At 25.3% G+C, this 23127-nt stretch overlaps 2 protein-coding genes across 2 annotated transcripts in view; one reads left to right on the top strand and one right to left on the bottom strand.

The window, feature by feature from the left end:
• Nucleotides 1-2830: 2830 nt before the first annotated feature.
• Nucleotides 2831-5408, top strand: LOC112601085 (transcription factor SPT20 homolog). Its single transcript, XM_025348512.1, has 2 exons — nucleotides 2831-3178; nucleotides 4651-5408. The coding sequence occupies exons 1-2, from the start codon at nucleotides 3149-3151 to the stop codon at nucleotides 5326-5328; spliced, it is 708 nt and encodes a 235-aa protein (XP_025204297.1). The 5' UTR covers nucleotides 2831-3148; the 3' UTR covers nucleotides 5329-5408.
• Nucleotides 5380-23127, bottom strand: part of LOC112601084 (prolactin-releasing peptide receptor) — a 97814-nt gene continuing 80066 nt past the window's right edge. The window contains exons 6-8 of the mRNA XM_025348511.1: nucleotides 9739-9897; nucleotides 6492-6626; nucleotides 5380-5613 (exon numbers count right to left, since the gene is read on the bottom strand). Of these exons, the coding sequence (XP_025204296.1) occupies nucleotides 5478-5613; nucleotides 6492-6626; nucleotides 9739-9897 (430 nt within the window). The 3' untranslated portion in view covers nucleotides 5380-5477. The remainder of the gene's footprint in view (nucleotides 5614-6491; nucleotides 6627-9738; nucleotides 9898-23127) is intronic.

Here is a 23127-nt window from a genome sequence, read left to right as displayed (position 1 = left end):
TAAAATGTATGTAAAATTGTAAAATAATACGAATATTTTAGAAGCTTTATTTTTATTTAATTATATTATCTACAAGAATTTATGGATAGTCATTTTCTGTGGAAAAACCTTACGTTAAATTCTAAATACCACTATAATAATAGTATAGGTAAGTACTTAAATATAATTATATAGGTATTAATGGTATAATCGCTCATCGATTTTATAATAAAACTGGAAATACTAACACGGAGATAACATTTCTAAGGCTCTTTCTCACGATCGAAATACATATATTGTTTTTTTAATTTTTTTATGTATCACTTATAGTTATGTAATTGTACTTTCTACTAGAGAATACAGATGGAAAGTTTAAAATTACATAAAACGATGCAGTATACATTCTTAAAAAATTATAATATATTACAAGAAAATTCCAAAAAAACTTCTATAAATTGATTTTAAATTAGTTTTATGTTGTTTAACTTTTCATGAAAAAAAAAATGTGAGTACTTAGTGGATACTACATCGAGAAATAAATTTTTAAGTATACGTATTTCAAATACTTTTCAAAGTAATTATCTGTATTTATTCTGTACTTAAATAATTTTAATGAGTATAACTTGCAAAACTGCAGATATATAGATAAACGTGATATTAGATGATCATCAACCTGAAGTAATGTATACGTATCCATAAATTATATTTTATATCCATATATATAACCTACCTCGATGAGTGATTTGTTTTAGGCTTAAAGTCAAGGAATTTATGTTTAACATTTATTATTAAAGTGGTGCAAAAACTAAAGAAGTCTAATAGAACCGTGTTTGCGGTTATATAGGGATCTGTTAACCGTAGTCACGTTCGCTATTATGGTTGATTTATAGTTACGTACGAATCGATACTTTTTCATTTATTTTTATCTAAGCTTTTTTTCAACTAATACTTAGACGTATTTATTTTGACCAAAATTCTTATTCAAAAAGATGATGATAAACTGAAGAATTTCGGATTTTTAATTTGCACAAATTAATTCATTTGAAACATCTATTCAGTTGTTTGTCGTCACAACGCCTTATTGTAGTTAAGTACATTATACAATATGACCGATTGAATTTAAAACAAAAGACCAACGAAGAGCATTAATTATTGCGTAAATACAAATACCATTAACTAAACCCTCTTTAATTTTATAAATCATTGCTAATCTAATATTTGATTGTTTAGTTATTATTATATATTTAGTGGATTTTTGCTCAATTAAACTTTTAAAAATATCCTTTCAACTGGAATCTGAAATTAAGATGATTATTTTACTTATTGATGTATTTTACACCAACACAATTCGTTTGTATTAAAAGACGGAAATGAATCGTTGCAGAACAAAAAAAAAATAATAATGATAATCTTTGAATACCATTATTAATACTTTACACAATACGCATTACTGCCCAACAGCAATCGTAATTCTGATATAATCGCAGTGTTATCTGTATGCATGTCAGTTTGACCAAAGTATTGTAATCCGTTTGAAGATATTACTGCTCCGACTATTATGTAATAATATTGCACACATTTCATTATAGGTATATAAATATTTATTATTATTTATGTTTAAATACGTTTTCTTTTTAATTTTCTGAAAATTAAATCTTCTTTTTTTTTAATTTTCACTGAATTTAAATATGTATAGTATGACATGAAATAAGTTTATGTCTATTGATATAATAATATGTTCTTATAATTATTATTAATATGATACAGAATATAGATTTTAAAAATTTAAATAGATCAATTTGAGTATCTAACTATCAAACACAAGTGCACAAGTACACAATACTACAACTTACAATCATCGAATAATAATAATTAATGCCAAAATAACTTGAAATCGTCGGTGATAATATATTTTAATGGACAACGGCACGATTTTTTGTTGGCTCAGGACCCACAAATTATCTTTTTTCAACAAAATTGAATTAATTGTATTTAATTACGTGATAAACAAATGAATAATTTAATTAAATGGGTAATTATTTCGTCTTCTTTCTACCATTTCATAAAAAGAAAAGAAAAAGGCTTTTGTTACAAACGCATCCGGTATAATCTAACATAATGTATTCCAATTAATTATTACCATTTATCAGTGCTCGTAAAAACGTGTGACACAATATATTATATATATATATATATTATATGTATATAATATATCTCTATCAAACTTTGGGATCGTATCCAATCCGATTTCGGTCGTCGTGGGCGATTAGTTTTCGCATACGTTCCAAAAGTGAAATCTCGCGAATCTATGACCACGGGTGGCAGAGAAAAAAAAGAAAGACAAAAAAAAAAAGCACAAACCAGAAAGTGGCGAAAATAATTGATTTCGTACGAGCCAAACGTATAATATACTATAAAATTCATATTTTTGATGGGTGGGTGTACGGAGGTGTGAGGGGATGACTTAGGATGATGTAAAGGAGAACAGCGGAGTGGGAGCAGGGCACGAGACCGGAATGTGTTAATTGATTTCCGAGTGAAATCATATAACTTCAACGGTAATAATAATAATAATTGTAATGTCGTCATCGTAATAATATATTAATATAATTTTACTCGCTATTTGAGGTGAATAGGAAGTACATGACGTGATATATATGCACGCGTTATTTTTATTACAAACTCGCCGCGCGTATAAACGGTAATTGGATAAAACGTGATCGGATTTATTGAGTCCGGTGCGACAATATTGTGCGGCCAACAGCTGTGAGTGTATGTGTGTTTGTATGTGTGTGTGTGTGTGTGTGTGTGTGTGTGTTTCAGTCCGTTATAAATTTTTGGTCCTCCGACGTTTACGGCACACTTTCGATTTAACGTCCAAACACGTCGCTATATAAGAAATAACCACATACGTATGACATATTATACTTACGTACATATTATATCGAACACGACGTCTCGTTTGGGTGACTTCACATTATTATTTTCATTGTTGTAATGCGTTATACTATTAGTACTTAGTACTATTTACACCGCGAAACAGTTACAATATTGTTATAATATTATAATATTATTTAGACGGATTAATAATATTATCTGCTAGTACGCATCCGCGCGCACCAATCGTATCGAATTCCCGACATCGTTCAGTATATATACTTATAACAGCATGGATTCGGCCAAATTCAACATTGCTTTGGTGAGTAAAGCCGTTATTCAATAATACACAGATATGTATAGGTGTTTTTTTTTCCGTTCGCTTCCCCAAATATCGATAACATGACATTTAAGTGTAAAAAAATAACCAAGGATTATACATTATATCACTCTGTACTTGTATTCGTGTTTGACCGATAATATTCATTTATTTTCTTTTGGGATAATTTACGCCGAAAACAACCGACTGTTGTGTATAATATAAATATAACAATTACGTTTAGCGAATGAAAAATTGTTTCAATTTAGTTATAAAATCAAAGCACTCTTAATAACGAGTTCCCTATATTGCGTAGTAAACAACTTTTATTCGCGACGTTTTTAATTTAACAATTCTAGTAAATCATGCACGGTACAATTGTACAATTCTATTGTCACTTCCGGATTTTTTTTTTGTTCACGAAAATTACTCGCTGTATTATTCAAGTACAAACACAGCAAATCGAAAAAAAAAATAAAAATAAATAAATATACACATAAAATATTATTAACATTTATTCAAGTTTTTACAGCTAAATTCGTTTTTTACGAAAATAAACTGTATAATCGTATAATCTTATTTAAGTTGACATAATGTTTTGTGTAGAATAAATTCACTGTCTTTATGTTGAGAATAGATCATTAAAAGTGATTTACAATTTAAGGACTATACCTTTATGCAGTTGTACAATCGAAAATATATATTTTAAACAATTATACAACCATTTAAATAAGAATTATGTTTATTATATATTGTGTATAAATCAATGTAGTCTTAAATCTATTAACTATATAAACAATTTTTTATTTTGTTTTGAGTACATTTTAACAATATCCCTAAAAAATTACGGTTATGTATTATAAATGTATTAATTTAATCTAATCAAATAATAAAATGGAATGTACAAAATTAACATTTACATTATTCACGGAAATAATTTAAATTTTAAACGGAAAATATCTATAAGCCCACTACCTGTATATAAAATTAATTATTCATATCTATAGTTCAAATAAAATTAAAACTACTAAAACAGTTATTTTCACATCGCATGTGATATTATGATTGCAAAAAAATCGATTGTGGCGAACTAAATTTCACGTTGTCTTTAAAACAATCCGACGGTCTCTCATTTAGTAGTAAATAGTAATAATAACTAATAAACGAAATAGCAGTAGTGAGTTGCAATAGAAAATATGACGATTACGACGTAGCGTCGCTCATCTCGTTGCCCGCAGCACTGCAACGGCGTTTACGCTTGGACTTGTAAAGTCAGCGGAAAAACTTTTTGCTCGAACTAACTGAATACATTTCGCTTGGCTACGAAAACGGGATGAGTTTCGAAAGTTTTTTTTGTTTCTAAGGGGTCAGGGACGAGGGACGCCTAAATTAAATCAATGGAAGTTAAATGTTTACGAGCGTCGTGCATTAAAAAATATTAAATTAATTTTTTTTTGTTCCGACTCTATACGCAGGTTATATTGCAATTGACCGGAATGTGCATGTGCCAAAAGCTCGGTGCGGTTTACCGGAGACCGGTGACCCCGGACAGGCAGATCGCAGTCGCCCAGCAGCAGTTCGCGAACGAAGCGGCGCAACAGTCGATGACCGCCGGCGACGCTTACCAACAGTACCCGGAACAACAGTACAACTACCCGACGCAGCCGTACTACTATCCGTCTCAGCAGAAACAGACCTTGGAGAAGCAACAGCAGGCTAGGTTGGAGCAACAACAGCTCCAGCTCCAGCAGTTGCAGCAGCTCCAGTCGCCGTACAAGCAACAGCCCCTGTCGGCCTGGGATTACTATCAACCGGCGGCGTCACCGCAGCAATACAGCAGTGAATACCAACAGCAAGTGCAGCAACTGCAGCAATTGCAGCAGCTACAGCAGCAGCAACCGCTACAACAGCAATTGCAGCAGCAGTATTACCAGACCGCGGAGAAACCACTGTTCAGGCCTGCGACCATACCGGTGAACGAGGCGCCCGCCGAGGGTCCGCAGCAACAGAAGCCGAACTTGAACTTGTACCAGCAGCAAAACGGAGCGTCGGCCAATCAGCAATTGCCAAACCCGCTGGGAGTGTACTACTCTTCGGCCGCTGACGTGTCGAAATTTCAATTCTCGGGCAACGGCGTTAGCTATTCGTACTGAATAATGTGTGAATTTTGTTATGTTTTTATTTTATTTTATTATTGTTTTTTTTTTTTGTTTTGTTTTTATTTTTATTAATACTAATTTTATTTTTTGTTTTGTTATATTATATAATTAATAAACTAATGTAAACAGTTCGTTCGAAGCGTTTAAGCCGGAATGCTCTCTTGCACTGTATAAATTGAATTGCGAGCTGCGAGACCCTCCGTCGACACGGTCCTGGTTGCTTGTTCCGCGGTGACCTTTGTCCTTTTGAAATAACTTCTGATCCGATCCTTGGTACTACTGCGAAAACAATACACGACGCTTAATTAAAACGGACGATGACTAGGTGAGAGCAGATTGGATTTACGTGAACTACAAGACAAACGTTTATAATATACATGTATTAACTAGGAGCGTGAGCAAAGAGATCCGCTCGTTTCTGACTCTTTTATGTAAACATTCGAGAACAATTGTAGGTTGTTATTGTTTTAGGGAAAAATTATTTATATTAAAAAATTGGTAATAAGAAATGTTGATAGTTTTAAAAACGTTAGCCAAAACTTTGATCTAATTTTATCCAGTTATACGAAATAATTGAAACACAATTGTGGTACTGTTCATATAAAACTGAGTGTGATAGAAACTCTACATCTATTAATATTATTAATTTATTTTAAAACATCTATTTCAATAGTATATAAAATATGAAAGTTTTCATATGTGTTTATTGACTATCATAAGTAGTCTTTCACTAAATGAACAATATATGTATACCGTGAGAATAAAATAATTACTGAGGATTTGTAGCAACAGGTTTCATTGGTAAACCACAGTGATGAGATACATTTAGGTTAATTTTTTAGATTTATTGATAATAATATTATATTGATTTGTCTGATTACCTACATTGAGATTGTTTAGTATGAAAGTTTATTTCTATTTATTAATTTAATTGTTATCATATATATTTTTTTCACAGTTATGTAATTTAAGAAACCAACTAAAATATAGACAATTTGTTTAGGGTTATTTCAGACTTTTATTTTAAATTATCAATCGAATATATATGTAACTTTTATCCACCGGACCTTAGATGATATAGACAAAAACAAAACAAAATAGGAGTGAATTTCGCTTTCAAAAAATTAGTGGTTTTGAATGCTCACCCGCGTACTTACCTGTCCGAATTCCATGCGACAAACAGTAGTGGAGTGGTGACTGTTGGCACAAATGCCAACCAGACGCATATCATGAACGTCAAATCGAAGTGTCTACTGTTCTCGTACGTTTCAGACACTTCGAGTTTTGCCAATCTGAAATGATTTTTAAGTTTCATAATTATTGGCATAATGTGCTGTACGAAATATTACACAACTACAATATTATTTCTTATGATTTTTGATACTTGAAACATCGTTCGAAAATACTTTTAAAAACTGTTATTATACAAGTACAATAAAATTATTAATTTAGACGGTAAAACTTTAAAAGATTAAATTCTAGCTCCTACATATTGCTCCAATCGTCAAAAATAATTGATATTCTTGTAATACAATTAAATGTAACGATATATTAAGTTATAATAGAAAAAGACCAACCTATCTAGACCATAGAGGCAATTTGTGAGTACACCGATAACTTTCTGCGACAGACTTGCGTTTATATGAATCTATGTATGCAACGTTTGGCCGTTGACCATTGTTTTATGGTCGAATATATAACACCATATCGGTTACTAAACCCTTCGTAAACTTTTTTTTTATGGTAAATTTTTTGTTCTCAAAACATTATTATCGATACTTCCTTTTGAATATAAAATAATAGATTACGACCGTTTGAATATCTACGAAATGTTAATATCATACGTGTGTTTAATAATATATATCAACGTTGCTTTATTTTTATGATACTTCCGACGACCAATAATACGTCGTCGTTGTTCAATATCTTCAAATATACCTATAACTTTATTAGTACAATTCATGGATTAGGAAAAATCTCGAATAATAAATAATGTGTTATTGTAATCTATTGTATATTTATTATATGTGCATCGTTTTAGATTCAGAACGGAGTGACGAATATATTGTTTGTACAATAATTTGAGTTTTTTGAGATTATTTTTTGTCATCACGTTTTTTACCAAAAAAATACTTCACTTTTAGAGCAGCTTTTAGTAAAATAACATTATATCTATTTGGTACTTTGAGTAGAGGAGTTATTAATATTTATGTAACGTCAGTGTTTGGCAAAAACGTATATTGTATTTTTTGTTATAACTCATAAACGAATAACCTCGAGGATTTAGTTTTTTCATAAAAGATTTTTTACATTTTCTATACCTACATGATTATATTTTCAAAATATTTATGTTATTATAGAACTATTTATAGACGTTTGAAATTATCTACTTAGCATTTTTTTTTTCGACTTATATTTTATATTAATATCATTTTTGTTTCTTGGTAACAAAATTCCCTTATAAGTTTTTCTTATAACAGCTAATAAATATTAAAAATTCTTAACCATATTTTTATTTAATAATCGTTCAAATAGACAAAGTTGAAACGGAAAAAATTGATTATTTATCAAACAGTAATTGTTATTTTCATTTGATTTAAACAAATATTAATCATAAAAACTTGAAACATTCTGCTATTATTCATTATTTTATATACACTATAAAATTGGCTAACAAAATATTAATAGAAAAATTTTTTGTTATGAAGTATGAATTAATTATACCATTTTTAAATTTAATACATACCTAATGTAATAGTAAACTACTTAGTAACAGCAAACTCAAAAGCTTCTATAAAGCATTGACAACGTTTACTCTTTTTTTCTTTAGTTACGATAAATTATTAAAGAACTATTTGCAAGCGATTTTAATACTTTATAAAACTACTTATATTTCATTCAAATTTGTATTAATTTATTTTATTAGATTTGTACAATAACAAATAATATTATGTATAACAAAAAGATTGGCAATTATAAGTAAATAAAAAAAGAAAATAAATTAGTTCGATGCTCTCGAGTGTAAATTATTTTTTTAGTAACGAATGAAATTCTATTATATAAATCAACTAGCATTTATTGCAATCACAAATTAAAGTCTTCAATTTTAAAGTAATATTTTCTTTTTATTTGTAATAATATTCTTATAGCACTGAGTTGGTATATTTGTTGTTTTCTCTGTAGTTAAATATCAAAACTTTTTAAAGTTTTGATATTAAATAATTGACGCATATCTATTATAAAAATATTTTACAGTACACACACATACACAAAAACCGCAGAAAAATGTTGTAATTATTTTAAAATGTTAAACAGATTACACAAATATATTTTTATAAAAAAAAATACTACTGTTCAAAATAAATATTTGTGTGACTTTATTAGTGATTTCATATTAATTTTCTTAAAACAAAATTAGTATATACAGTACATTGATATGTATTATTGCTAATAAAAAATCATTACACTTACAATTTATATAAAAGATACATTTTTCTAAGAATTATAATTAATGCAATAAAAAGAAATATAAAACTCTTAATTATATAAAAAAAAAATTTAATTTTAAATTTCTTAAAAAAAAATTACTCATATGAGTTGTTTAAATTTTTAGAATTCTGTAAGAGCAACTTATAAGAAACCAGGTCCGTGAAGTTAGCGGGAGTATAAAAAGCACCAAATCCCGCTATACTGTCAAGTTTATTTCAACCATGTGTTGAAACGTTAATCTTTAATTATTCCAGTTAAAATATTTTAACATCTTATCTACAACTTTTGTGGTTTTTTTTTACTTCGTAAATATATGAACTTTAGACATCATATATATGTATAGAAAGTTGTGCTTATGAAATAAAAATAGTAACCTAGGAATCATATATTTTCAAGTGATATAAGCAAGGCGATTATCCGTAATATTTTTGCCTATAATTTCGACGTGAATGTGGATAATGCCTTTGGAGATTCACGCATCTTTCGCCGATGGTATTATTGTAGTAGATATTAATGAAACCCTTTTATTATTTAGTTATTGAACTCATGGAAAGTTATACACATATTAAAGTTTAAAACTCTTAATACTATTGTTTCCAAACAATTCTCGTAGGGATACTTCTATGAATTATTTATTTCAAGTGACTTCAGAATTTGAATGGAAAATATGTGTCGATAAAATTAAATTAAATTTACTGAGAAATAATAATATACTATTTATACATAGGAATTCAAATTATACGTTTGAACCTACAAGATTTAAAAAATTCAATCAATTATTTTTTATAAGTTATTATTCTATCGCATAGTTCAATCAAAAATCTATTTTATTTCAGTTGATTTTTCAGGTGTATATTAACGTCTCCATTAACCCTTAAAAAAGCCCATATTCGATGTTTCACAACTTTAAATTACCTTAAAATCATTAGTGGACACAAACACACAGCATATGAAATGATCATTGATATTAAATATTTTTGTGTCTTTGACTCTTTGTACCCGTCAATCTCCTCGTCATCAGAGTCGCTAACTGTGGATTGTATTTCGTTCAAACGTGATGGTATTTCACTGTTTCTGAAAAAAACACATATATTAATACATATTAGGTGTGCATCATTTCTCGAATAGTCAAGTTTACGAACCGGCAATACTTCGTATGAAATATGAGTATACCATAACATGAATATTATTTGCACTATTAACCTTAATATAATATTGTATAGAATAATAATTATTTGAAATTTATTTGGTATGAAAATACACGATATTCGTGTAAACGGCTTTTTCATAATCATTTTATAAAATAAATTTTAATATCAGCTGACTACATCGAATCGTTTGGTTATTCATACTTTTTCTTTGTTATTAAAAATTTCCAAAAAAGCTAGAATTGAGATCTTTTTTTTCTTCTGAAATTGTACTCGAAGGTTTTATTAAATATATTTAAGTCATTACATAACAATGGCTGAAAAAATTATACAAAAATAATAATTTAATGAATATTTTGATAAATATTGTCGACAATTTTATTCTAACGACCATCACTAAACATTTTTTGATGTAAATAATATTATAGTCATTTTAGTCTTAAATACTAGGAATATTGAGAACATGAGAGACAGTAAGGCATAAACCATAAACGGTTTAGTGCTATTTTAACAGTAAGTATACGAGCATAAAATCGTTAAGTAATCTTATTTATATATAGTGTTTACAATGTTAAAATATTTTAAAATTTATTTACCTGATGAATTATTATGTCTTAAAAACTTAATCGATTTACTTTCCCTTTGCATTCAGAAGTAAACTGTTGAACGCGTAATGCTGAGATATTTTATGTAATTATTAATTTAAGAATTTTCAAAGATAAAATTTAAATTTAAAAGTCTACACAATAATATTATTTTATAAAAGGTTGTTTTATTAATAGATTATAATAGTTGTTGATTTTGAAGTTATTATCATAAAAAACTTAAACCAATATTAAAATTTAACAGTAAAATATTTTGGAAACTTAAAATTACTTCAATCATTAAATCAGTTTTTCAAGTAAATAAATTGTCTAAATGAAGGTAGTTGATTTTAATCTGTTTATCGAAAAATCATTTAAGTTTAAAGGTTATTAATTATTTATTGCCAATAATAAAATTATAAAATTATATACTCGTATTGTAGCAGGACACATATTTAATTAATAATATTTGTTAGTAATTTCAAAACATCATATCATCAAAGTATAATATATTAACACTACCTTCTCTATACATTATTGTCATTTAATATTATATTAAATTAGTATATAATTGCAATATTATCATTACTATATAATTTGAAAGGCGAGAAGTATTCAAGTCAATAATTTTATTGCGAGATATTCATTTTAATTTATTGAGTGTTATTTATAAGAAACTCCAACTATGACTTTTGAGTAAATTGTTTTAAGATTTATACACACACACACACACACACACACACACACACACGTATATATATATTTAGAAATTATTTTATAAATACAATTTTAAATTTTATGTTTTTGTTACCATTCATTCTACAATAAATGATACATTCTCATCAATTTTTTATATAAGTCAACATGGATTTCTTATGCATTAAATATTAAACATTTTTATAAAATTTAATTTCTATCTCAATGAAAAAAATTTTATGTTAATAATATTTATTAAAATTAAAAGAATAATATTAGTTATACTATACAAATGAAAAATAAATGAGCAAATTATTACTTAAGGAATTACTACGTAATTAATGCAGTCCGATTTCAATAAAAATTTACATGGTTTAATATATATGTTAAAAACATAGGATATATTAATAATAATAGGTTTATAGATTGTTTAATAAATAGTTTAAGAAATTTTTAAGTTCCATAATTAAAAAATTTAAGCTACACTATCAAAAAGAAAAATTTAATCTCTGCTGTTTCTATTTTTTTATATTTCAAAAGTCTACATTTCCTAGTTATGTACAATAATTTGTGTCATGAATTTGACCTTACAATTCTTAACATGCATTGTCGTATTTTAAGTTAGTATATGATAATAAATATTTCTAAAGTATACTGAACTTCTAAAACAAAAGTTTCCAGTAATGTTACTCTCGTGTATTGGACGTGATTATTAAAATACTAAACACATAACTTTACAGGAAATCGAAAATTATCATCAGAAGTAAAGAGAAACAGTATTTTATCAAAAGTTGTCATGTTAAGAAAAAAAAATAGTATCAACCACAAAGGAAAACGTACAGATTTAAAAGTAAAAACTCTCAACTCTAAAGCATAAAATGTTTTTAAATTTAAATAAGAAAAACAACTTTTTTCACTATAGGTGATTGAAATATTAACTAGTAAACACCATTAGTTCAAATTAAACCCGTATTTTTCTTATTATTTATTTTATAACACATTTATACTATCCGTTGTCTAATTATTATTCTCTATACATTTATACAAATATGTATACAAATCGTAATTTGCATACTTTTATCGTTGTTTCGACCTAAATAGTAAGAAAAATATAATCGGATTACGTAATGCAGACAACTGTAGTTATTGTTTAAAATGAAATTTAAAATAAACATAAATTACGTCATCATAAGTATTAATAACATAAAATGCATATAAAATGTATAATATATAATATATATTACCTACTATATAATTATACATGTATATTATTAGCTGTTTATTATATATCTATCCAATATCGTATTTAAGAGTGTCCCAAAGGACAACGATTATTATATTGGTATTAACTATTGGACGGATGTTCCGTTTCACATTTACTCTATTGTAAACGGTCAGTCGAGTAGATAGGTACTACACGTTTATTGGAAATTTGGATTATTTGCGATGAGCCCCGTACCGTTAGATATAGTTACCTACACATGTTTTATTGTATTCAACACATCAATAAACTGTAATAGTATGCAAATCATCCATTTAAAAATTAATTTTGACGTAATGTCCGAAGGCATTAGGTATGGTTTTTAAAATGGCTATACATTTTAGTATTTGATCCCTTTCTTAATTAAGTTATTCCCAAAAAAATTAAAATGTAACGAGAAAATTCACCGAGTAATTTTTGCAATTTATGGTACATAACGTTAATCCATAAACAAGAGATTAAAATAAATAGCTCATTGGTGAGGCACAAATATAGGTATACATAAGTTTATAAACAATTAATTATTTGTATCAAATTCAATTTACATGCAATAAAATACTCGGAAAAATATTTTGTATAGGAATTTTAAACTAAAAATAAGGAGTCCAGACACTTAAATAATATATTTTTTATATAAAATTATGTATTTTATTATTATATGTATGTAATTATATTTTATTTACTTAATGTTATTTGTCAAGTCTCAAGAAGCTTGATGACGAATAGTGATTTATATAATATACGAAACATAACCATTTGAAAGGATTTCTACAGGTAGAGAAATTTTGTAACCGAATCGCATAAGACAAGCAATTTTTCCAACGTCAAGCATTTAAGTATTATTTTTGTATAACGCTGTAGGATAGTGGAATTAAATTAATTAGTGACATTGACACGTAAAAAAATGTGAATGGGATTCAGTACTTCTACCAAAAGTTGTTCCAAAGTACTATGCGTTCATATTTATGAATCAATTAATTCAAAAATAATGAATCACATTTTTAAACATTTATTTTGTTCACTATTTTTAAGAAAAAAAAATTGAAAAATGTACATGACAATAATAAAATCTCCAGGTTGTTTGTACAAATCATATCGAATGGTAATAATAATTATTGCAATATTTTAACAAAAGCTATTATTATTTATTTATTTTGATTTATTTTATATTTATAGTAACATAAATAATAATTTTTAAGCTCATGAAATTATGATTTTTGTACAAAAAAACGCTTTAAACCCGAGAAAAGCATGACAAATATTGTTTATTATTTCCTTTTTATTTTTAAATAAACTAAACCATGATATCTGCAATTTATCACTTTCAATACTATATTAAATGGATTTATGATTATTTATTTTCCAATTCAATTATTTGATTTGCATTTTTAATCACATTAGATTCTATAAATGGATAGATTTTTCATCAACGTGTAAATATCAAAAATAAAATAAAAATGTATAAATATAATCAAATTGACTAACTGTGCAATGTACATATAGAAAAGATTTCTAGAACAAAATAAATTATTTTTGTATTGTATTTATACAGGTTTAAATATTTATCTACTTTTAATTAGCGATTTAAACTTTTGAAGAATCCAATCCTATATTATTGGATCAATCTATACAGTATGTAAATATAATTAGTTTCGCAAAAGCGAACAGAGAATTAAATTTATTCTCATAGATAGGTATAAAATATTGTTAAATTATTGAATTATATATTTGTTTTAGTAAGCATCAGTATGCTTAGTAATTGAACTTCATAAAAAATTGTGTGATACTATGTAGTGGGCATTTTTATTTTCTATTTAATTTACAGATATAAATTTATTTTCATCGACTTTAATCACATATTTTGCATAAAGTATCTATAAAAATCATTAAGTTACTGACCAATATTTTTAGTTCCTCAATTTTTTTTGTATTCAATATTATTTATAGGTTATTGAATTACATGATCAATTTTCGTGTTTCGTGTCTATAAATAAAAATCCAAATTATACTATTTACAGAAGACTTTAGACGTAATAATTTTTTGGTGATGTTTTAAACTCTTCTAACATCATATTAGCTAAAATAAAATACATTAAATTATATTATACTCTATCTACGTAAGAAATAAGAAAATATAAGTTATTATGTTATAATTTGATCTTTGATATATTCAATTTTTTTTGGTTCGAGTTATAGTAGTCATTATCATTATTTAAAGTTAGTCAATTAAAATAAGGTAGTAATATTTTATGATAAAACAAAAATTTAGAGAAGAATAGGTATATTTTCTAAAAAAGTAAAAATATATTTTTTTTAAAGAACGCTTAATGGACATATATTATAAATCCAAATACATTTTTATTAAATTCAAATTTATTTTACAAATTAATTTACACGTGTAATTATAGTGAGATTTATTAATTTATTATGTATATTGTATAATGTTTTTCCAAATACAAATATTTAATCAATAATTATATCAATTATTTAGTGTTTTAATGTTCATTCAATTGCTTTAAGACTTAAAAGCCTACTCGTATACTACAGATATCTCGTACTTGACAAATACTACTCTCTACAGAAATTAAAAATATCCCATAATTAACGAAATCGAAAAAATCATTATAAAAGATTCCACTCAAAACTAAAATACCCCATAAACTCTGTAAATAACAACATGTCATTTTTTTTTACATTACCACAAAGTATTTCCTATCGATTGAAATTAAATTGGCCACCGACTGTTATTATAATAAAAAGTTTAATGAACCAGGTAGTAATTTCGTGATTATATTACTGAATGGTCTTCTCTTTAAGTATTTCATTTTATTGAGTATTTTCATTATAAATGTTTCTCATTATTTGTATTTAACATAATATTGTAATATATTTCAAATAAATAATAAAAACAAGCATAACAAGTATTTGTAATAAGTTTATACTTGACTGATTCCTATTTCCTACAGCAAATTAATTTGTAATATGTTTGTTCCATCACTCATACCATACATATTCCTTATGGTATAGAATATATTATACTTTATGAACACGATCATAATAAAATAATGAGAACTTATAGACCTCGTGGATACGTTTGACACTGAGCCAAGTGTAAAACCAAGAATAGGATTCTTAAAAACCTAATAAAAATATGTTTATTCATATAATTTAGACCTCTGCCAATTTATTAGATGTCGATTTCTATTTTTATTATTTTTTTAGTTTGAAAAAGTTGTAAAATAAATATTATGTACGATAAATTGGAAAGCTAATGTTCATAAATATTAAGTAAAATAATCATAAAATCCATGAAGTTAGCATAGATAAAGCTTACAAGGATGAGTTATTCTTACCAGGTGATAATATTCATAAATGTATAAATTAAAATAAATAAATAATAAATAATATACGTGACACGCTGTAATCACACCAGACACCAATTTGACAGTTTTTTAAAGGTTGTATTTACGAAAAAACTATTAGTGGAGAAATATCATGTACAAAAAAAGATAACGCAATAATGATGTACCTACTTTTAAAACTTGAAGCACATAAAAACTGTTTTACAAAAACCAAGAAGGTACAGACTACAGGAAGTTGGGAAAACATTTAATGATATTCGAATGTATTTTCAATAAATATTTAAAAATCTAAAAGTGTATTATGAAATATTTTTTTTTATTTAACTTACAAAAAATAATTAAAGCTCATAAAAATGCAATGTCAATTTTATTTAATCATATTCCTATAATAAATTCATGCATTTCATAGGTAAATGACTATTTAAATAACATTTCTTAGTATTTTTATCGCCACAACAATTAAGAAAAAAAAAGTTTACCATGGAAAGGTTAAATGGAGTAATTATGAAGTTAACCCAACCTAACCTAATCATAGTGAGCATAAAATTGTTTTTTTTATATTTTTTTTTTATAAAAATAAAGAATATACATTAATAAAAAAAAAAAAATATATATTAAATAAAACATTGAGTTTTATAGTAAAATAGTAGTTATTTGTAGTAAGTACCTATGTTATAGAATTTTTCAACTAATATTTAAAAAAGCAACTGACAATGGTTTTTTACTCTTAGTGATTTAGGTATGTTTTTTAAATTTTTCCGTAGGCTTAAATAGGAATTTTCGTGTCTAGTAATTAAAACATAACAGGATGACAATGAAAAAAAACTACACCAGGGGGTTCTCAGCTACCACTGACGAAAAATCGTTTAACCATAGTCCAAAAACATTTATGCAATGTATGTATGTATTATAAAGCTCAGAAGGAGGTCGACAACGCTCATACAGTTTTTAGTTGTGCATTTACCGTTAGTGAAGAATTATGAAATGAAAGAATTTTGGTTCATTTGAAGTAGATAATTAATGTTTTTTTTTCATTATATCCATTTTTAATTAAATTGTTAGTGCCAACAAATATTTTATTTAAATTCTAAAATTCAAATTAAGACATTAATCTGTTTAACATCTAAGTACTTAGGGGTTTAAATCAAGTATTTTTAATTTGAATCTTAGATTCTGAGTGTACTGTACCTATATGTATTTTATAGTATTGTTTACATCATCTTTAAAAGTAGTAAAAATTTTTCAATTTTTCAACCTTAAAAGTAGTTTCTGTTAATAAATTGGGTTTAGATTCCCATTTGGAAATAGTACTTAGTATAATATTAAAATAATTAGAAATAAAAATAAAATAAAAACGAGAAATTAATTATTATACGAAAAATATGATATCAACATAGTGATTTTGGTTTTTTATTGTAATTTAAAAATAAATTACAGTGTAGACTAAAACTTTTCACCTTGTATTAAGCGTTAATACTAGCATTTTAAATGATATAGGACTTTAAGACATTTTAATAAATCCCACGAACTTATTTATATAATTTCCTGTATATTGACTTATAAGTTAACATACTTATTATAGTTAACTAGACTACTGAAGAGATGCATTCAAATCGTTCACTAAATAATCGTTTGTTAAATATATAAGAGTGGTATCTTCCATTTTTACACGTAAATTTGTAAAAAGTAATATTGTGCATAATTTAATCTTGAATTAAATGCTTATTATAATATACATTTTAAAAATAAGAAATAATTAAACCAATCAAACAAGAAATATCTTTAAATCACATTATTCACTATTATAAAACGTATTATAATTTTATGTATATGGTATTAATTCAATTTATTTATTTTTTGCTCAATAAAACGTGTATAGAAACTTAGAAAACCCAGTAGGTACTCAGAAGTAAGTTTGGTTCAATAAAAATTCATGATAACTTTAGTCTTTACGAATATTTGTTTATTTTATTAGAAGAAAATAATGTTAGTATTCTGTCATTAAAAAGGATAAGAGAGAGGGAAATATATTAAACAGTTCTAAACTATTCAAAATGTTTAGATGTTTTAATGATTAACTTTTATTATTCAATAAATTTAAATGTTCAACAATCTTTTATTTTGATTTAAGACTATAAATTGCATGGAGTTTAGGGTAAATAAGTATAATTTTTTAAACAAAAAATAAAATAAACTATATACAAGAATATATTTTGCATTTTGCTCTACTGTTATCGCTTCGATGAATAAAATAAATAATAATTAACATATGTTGTTTTTACCAAATAATATTAAAAGTTTAAACAGATATCATATGGATCATTTATAACTTATTAATTCATGAGTAATGGCTATTAGCATCTACCAATAAAAAATAAATAGGTTTATGGCTGTCATGGAAAACATAAACATAAGCAGTTATCAGATTTACATCAATTACACTCATTAATTTAGTTAGGTAATTTGAAATAATTTTCACTTGATTGGAGTTTTAAGCTTTGAATTTTAGAACTATTAATGTTCAAATTATTTTTACGTATTATCCACAATCTTATAAGGTTATTTATATTTATTATTAAAATATTTATTCCATAAGTAACATATAAGTTGTATCAACATATAATTTATACGTTTGTGTAATACTTAATTTAATTATAAAATTATACCATAATGTGCAGTTTTATATTTGAAGTTTTTTTTTTTATATTCGGTGATGTAAAAACAAAATTTTCACCAAATATCAATGCTAACGAAACAATATTGAATGTAATGTTCAAAAACTTTTTAATCAATTTTTACAATTTTTACTTATCGAGGTTCTATTTTTATCATTTTTTAGATTATAATAGTATATCTTTTCATTAATTAAAAAATTTTTTTTATCACAATCTACAACATATATTTTTTTAAATTATGTGAGCATTTTTTAGATACTTAAAATGTTTTTTGAAAATATTTAAAAAAAAAAAAAAAACAAATATATTATTAATTAAGCATATCTATTTAGTAGATGTAAAGTCCACAACTTATTTCGTTCATCTGGATGTAAAAGTATAATATTATTTAAGATATATTTTAAACTATTATAATATCATTGAATTCATTCATGGTTTTGTAAAAATTCACATCTTCAAATCTGTTTAAAAGTGTTCAATATTTAGAAAATTTACTGAGCATAAAAAATTATCTCTTTAAAGTACCAAATGGACTCATTTTTTATGTAAATGTGTGTATATTAATTTGGCTCGTTTCTACTAGTAGAAAAAGTATGTTTTACGAATACTGCAATCAGAATTTAAAACGATCGAAACAATTTAAGAACTAGTTAGTGCACGTGTTATGTGCACGTAAGAGATGGACATAGAGTGTTTGTATGAATTTTTTAATCTATTTGATTTGAAAAAATACCTTTCACGGAAAGCTTTGACCTCGAATTATTTATATGGATTCTTAATGTTACAAAGAAAAACAAAAATATTATTTTGTTATTCAAAACTGTTATTATTTGTGTTAAATCGTGTAGACAGAATTTGTGTACTATCTGTATATTGCAACAATAAGCATAATAAAAACAATAAATAAGTGGGTAGTGGCTATTACCGAAGTTGTATGAAAATATTTAAAGAGGAGAATTTATTATTATTAAAAAAATCACATAACATATAAATAAACGCTATCGCTTATTTTTTTAAACACTTAAACGAACAATGTATCCTTCATGGACGAAAAAATCTGAAAACTTTTGAAGATATTATATTTGAATACGTATGTAATTTTATCCTTCATTGTAGAAATTAAATAAAAAAATTTTTTATTTTTTTTTGATCCATATGAAAATAAATAAACGTCTTAAAACAGGTCATATTATTTTATTAAGATAGGTTTTTAAATTAAATTAACTTTTCTGATCTTCCAATAATGAATTATAATGGCTATTTTTCATTAATTTTACTCGAGAATTAAATCCATGTAATTATATGCTTTAAATTTAGGATTTTTAAGGAAATTTTTGGGTATTAGTAACCCTAACTGTGTGTTATGCTCCGCATTTATTTAAGTTTTGAAAGCCTTCCTTTTGTGTAAGTAAAGATTGTTCAATTAACACTGATTGCCCTACCCGAAACGTTACATTGCTAGTTACTATAGATGTACTTTAAATGAAAAACGACTATGATGGAAATCCAGGAAATCCACATAATTACATAAAAAATGAAAAAAGCACGAAATAGGTGTTTTAAGGTGTGCAACACGAGGTTAGAATTCGATTGCGCACTTTTTACCTTTTTACCTGAAAAAAAAACAACACAATTGCGCACTTTTTACCTAATTACCTTTAAGTTCTTGCCTTTGTTGAAGGTTTAGTTGCCCATAAAATTGGAGGAAAAATGGCATCAGATGATATATAATTTTTCAGTATAGAATTAGTAAATTCAAAATTATCAGTAGGATTATTTTAAATTAAATAAGCAAAAGTATCTTCTACATCTTTCGAGAGTAAAAATCCAAGTGTAAAAAATTGTTTCGACCAAATACATAGTTCAGATTTTTACTGAAGTTTTTTCTAATTATAATCATTTAATTCAAAAGTAAAAAATTTAATTGATTTTTTTGTTCAATCGTGTTGTGTTTTTTGCAAGTAAAAAGGTAAAAAGTGCGCAATCGTGTTACCAAACACATAGTTCAGATTTTAACTTAAGTTTTTTCTAATTATAATCATTTAATTCAAAAGTAAAAAATTTAATTGATTTTTTTGTTCAATCGTGTTGTGTTTTTTGCAAGTAAAAAGGTAAAAAGTGCGTAATCGTGTTACGCCCGTTTACTCGAGCTGGACTGTAGGCTCTATCAATATCATTTGAATAGTAATAATATATGATTACAAAAAACTTTTTTTTATTCACTTATCTACTTCAATACGCCAAATATGAATACTTATGCATTTTTCGCATTAAAAATCAACAACTTAAAATACTTTTCACTAAAATATGGATCATTTAAATTCATAATTTGTAATGTCAACGTGTATTTTTGGTTAGTAACTGCATGCAGTCTCACGTGTTGTATAGGTCAATTATTTAATGTATTACAGAAAATAAATCACATATAACTATTGAAAATGAATTTTTAATTGAAACTAATTTATGAAACTAAAAAAAAGCTAAATGAAAATAGTTTTTATTTGCTTCTTTATTTCACTAAAATAGTTTTTTCAAACACCAGATTTTTTCGCAGCGAGAGTGGTGTGTTTTTAAGCAAAAAATGTACAAAAACGCATTTTGACTAGTAAAATAAAAAGTAGTTGTGAATTTGTTTTCAAGAATTTTTCTCAGACAGAAAATTGAATATTCAAAATAGTAACTTACTTTATCGAGCTCGTGTATTTCCTATGGAAAAAATATAATCCGACTATCCCAAATTCCTGAAGCGTATTTTAATAATAGGAATACTCGTTTGAATTGTTAGTTATAATGAACCTGCTTTATATAATATTATGTAGGTACTCAGCTGTGAAAATAGACCACAGTCTGTTTACAAAGGGAAATTTTAGTGCTTTCCACATAAGCTATTAAAATATAATATTTTAGTAACTATACAGTACCTACAATAATAATAATTATTATTACACCGCATCAAGAAACTGACAAAAATGTAATTTGATGGAAATATTTAATATTTATATATTATATTAGACAAATAACTTACCATTCATTATATTTAATTATTGGTTTTAAGGATTTTAACGATATTATAGTACTTTCTATAAACTATAATATTTGTGTAGTTATAAAATTGTTTATGAATGTAAATACGTATTGTATAAATTAATAATAAAAATTAATAATTTCGACCTAATTCTAAAATTTTATACAAAAAATCACTTAAATAACAAGAATAAAATGTTTAAATAAAATAAATCCTTGCTTTTATTGATAGACATTTAGTTTTTGTTATTTAAAAATATCATACTTCAAAATTATCGAACTTCGCAATGAATTTGTATATTCGCAATATTTTTAAACAGGGCAATTTTTTAAGTTTAAGCTAGAATACTCCGCTCAAAGCAATTTTTTCCATGTATTACAAAATTATAGTTATTCTAAAAAACTATAATATAAGTTTATACGTTATAGCAATTTTTAACAGGGAGATTTTTAAAGTTTAAAGGTTTAGGAGTGTATAGTTTAAAAATGTTTAAGTTTATTTTAGTGTTTAAGAAACATTATAATTTTTGTTTTACACAGAAAACTTACTTTTAAGAGGATTTCCCCACTTAAATTTAAAAAAATGTCCATGTTGGAAAGTGCTGTGAAATACATACTTCTTTTTCTAAACACAAGCAACTAATTATAACAATATTTTTAAAATTAGAAACCAGTACACAATTGAAGATACAATTAAATTCAATAATATTATGTAGTAATTAATTATCTTATTTTATACTTAAAAACTATAAAATATATTTTTATTGCACTAGCTTTTAAAATGCAACTAATAATAATTATTAGCTTTTATATTCTGAGCAGAGCAATGAATGTATTGATTTTACTATAATGTGTTAGGGGTGGTTTTGAATATAAAATTAAATTTAGTTTGTGCTTTAAAAAGGTCAAAATTAAAAATTCCTAGTACCTATTAATTTTTATAATTAGGATGAACCATTAAAAAATTAAAGAAAAACAGGAATTTTTACGCAAATTCAATTTTTGACAAAATCGATTTTTTTTGATTTTTTAGGTAACATGATAACGGATATTTCTGGATTCTTGAAATATTCACCAAATGTTTGTATTCTTATTATCATTACACTACATAATTTTAAAATTGTTTAACTCTTTTCGAGTTTATTTTTATATATGAAAATTTTTTTTCATTTATTTTATTATTTTTTTTTAGTTTTTTTTTCATTAAATGTCGATCAAAAATTATTTATTGAATTAAAGTTCTTGAAAATTTAATACAAGACTTCACAAAAGTTATTTCTATATTTATATAAAAATTTGAAAAATATATTAACACAATTTTTTTTTTATATATTTGATATAAATCATTATGTATTAGAATTTTTACAAACTTTGTCAAAATCGCAAAAAATTGCAAACTATTTTTTAGTTAAAAGTTCATAAAAACTCTTCTTTTTTTATATGTAAGTTTCAAAAATGTTATATAGGTACATGACTTTTAATAAATAGTTTATTCTGAAACCATAAAATCTAAAAAATGTATAAAAACAATTATTTTTTATAGAAATTAAAGCT

This window comes from Melanaphis sacchari, unplaced genomic scaffold (assembly GCF_002803265.2).
Source record: "Melanaphis sacchari strain LSU unplaced genomic scaffold, SCAv2.0 Contig74_pilon_pilon, whole genome shotgun sequence".
NCBI classification, from domain to species: domain Eukaryota; kingdom Metazoa; phylum Arthropoda; class Insecta; order Hemiptera; family Aphididae; genus Melanaphis; species Melanaphis sacchari.
This window is presented reverse-complemented; position numbering and strand designations above follow the sequence as displayed.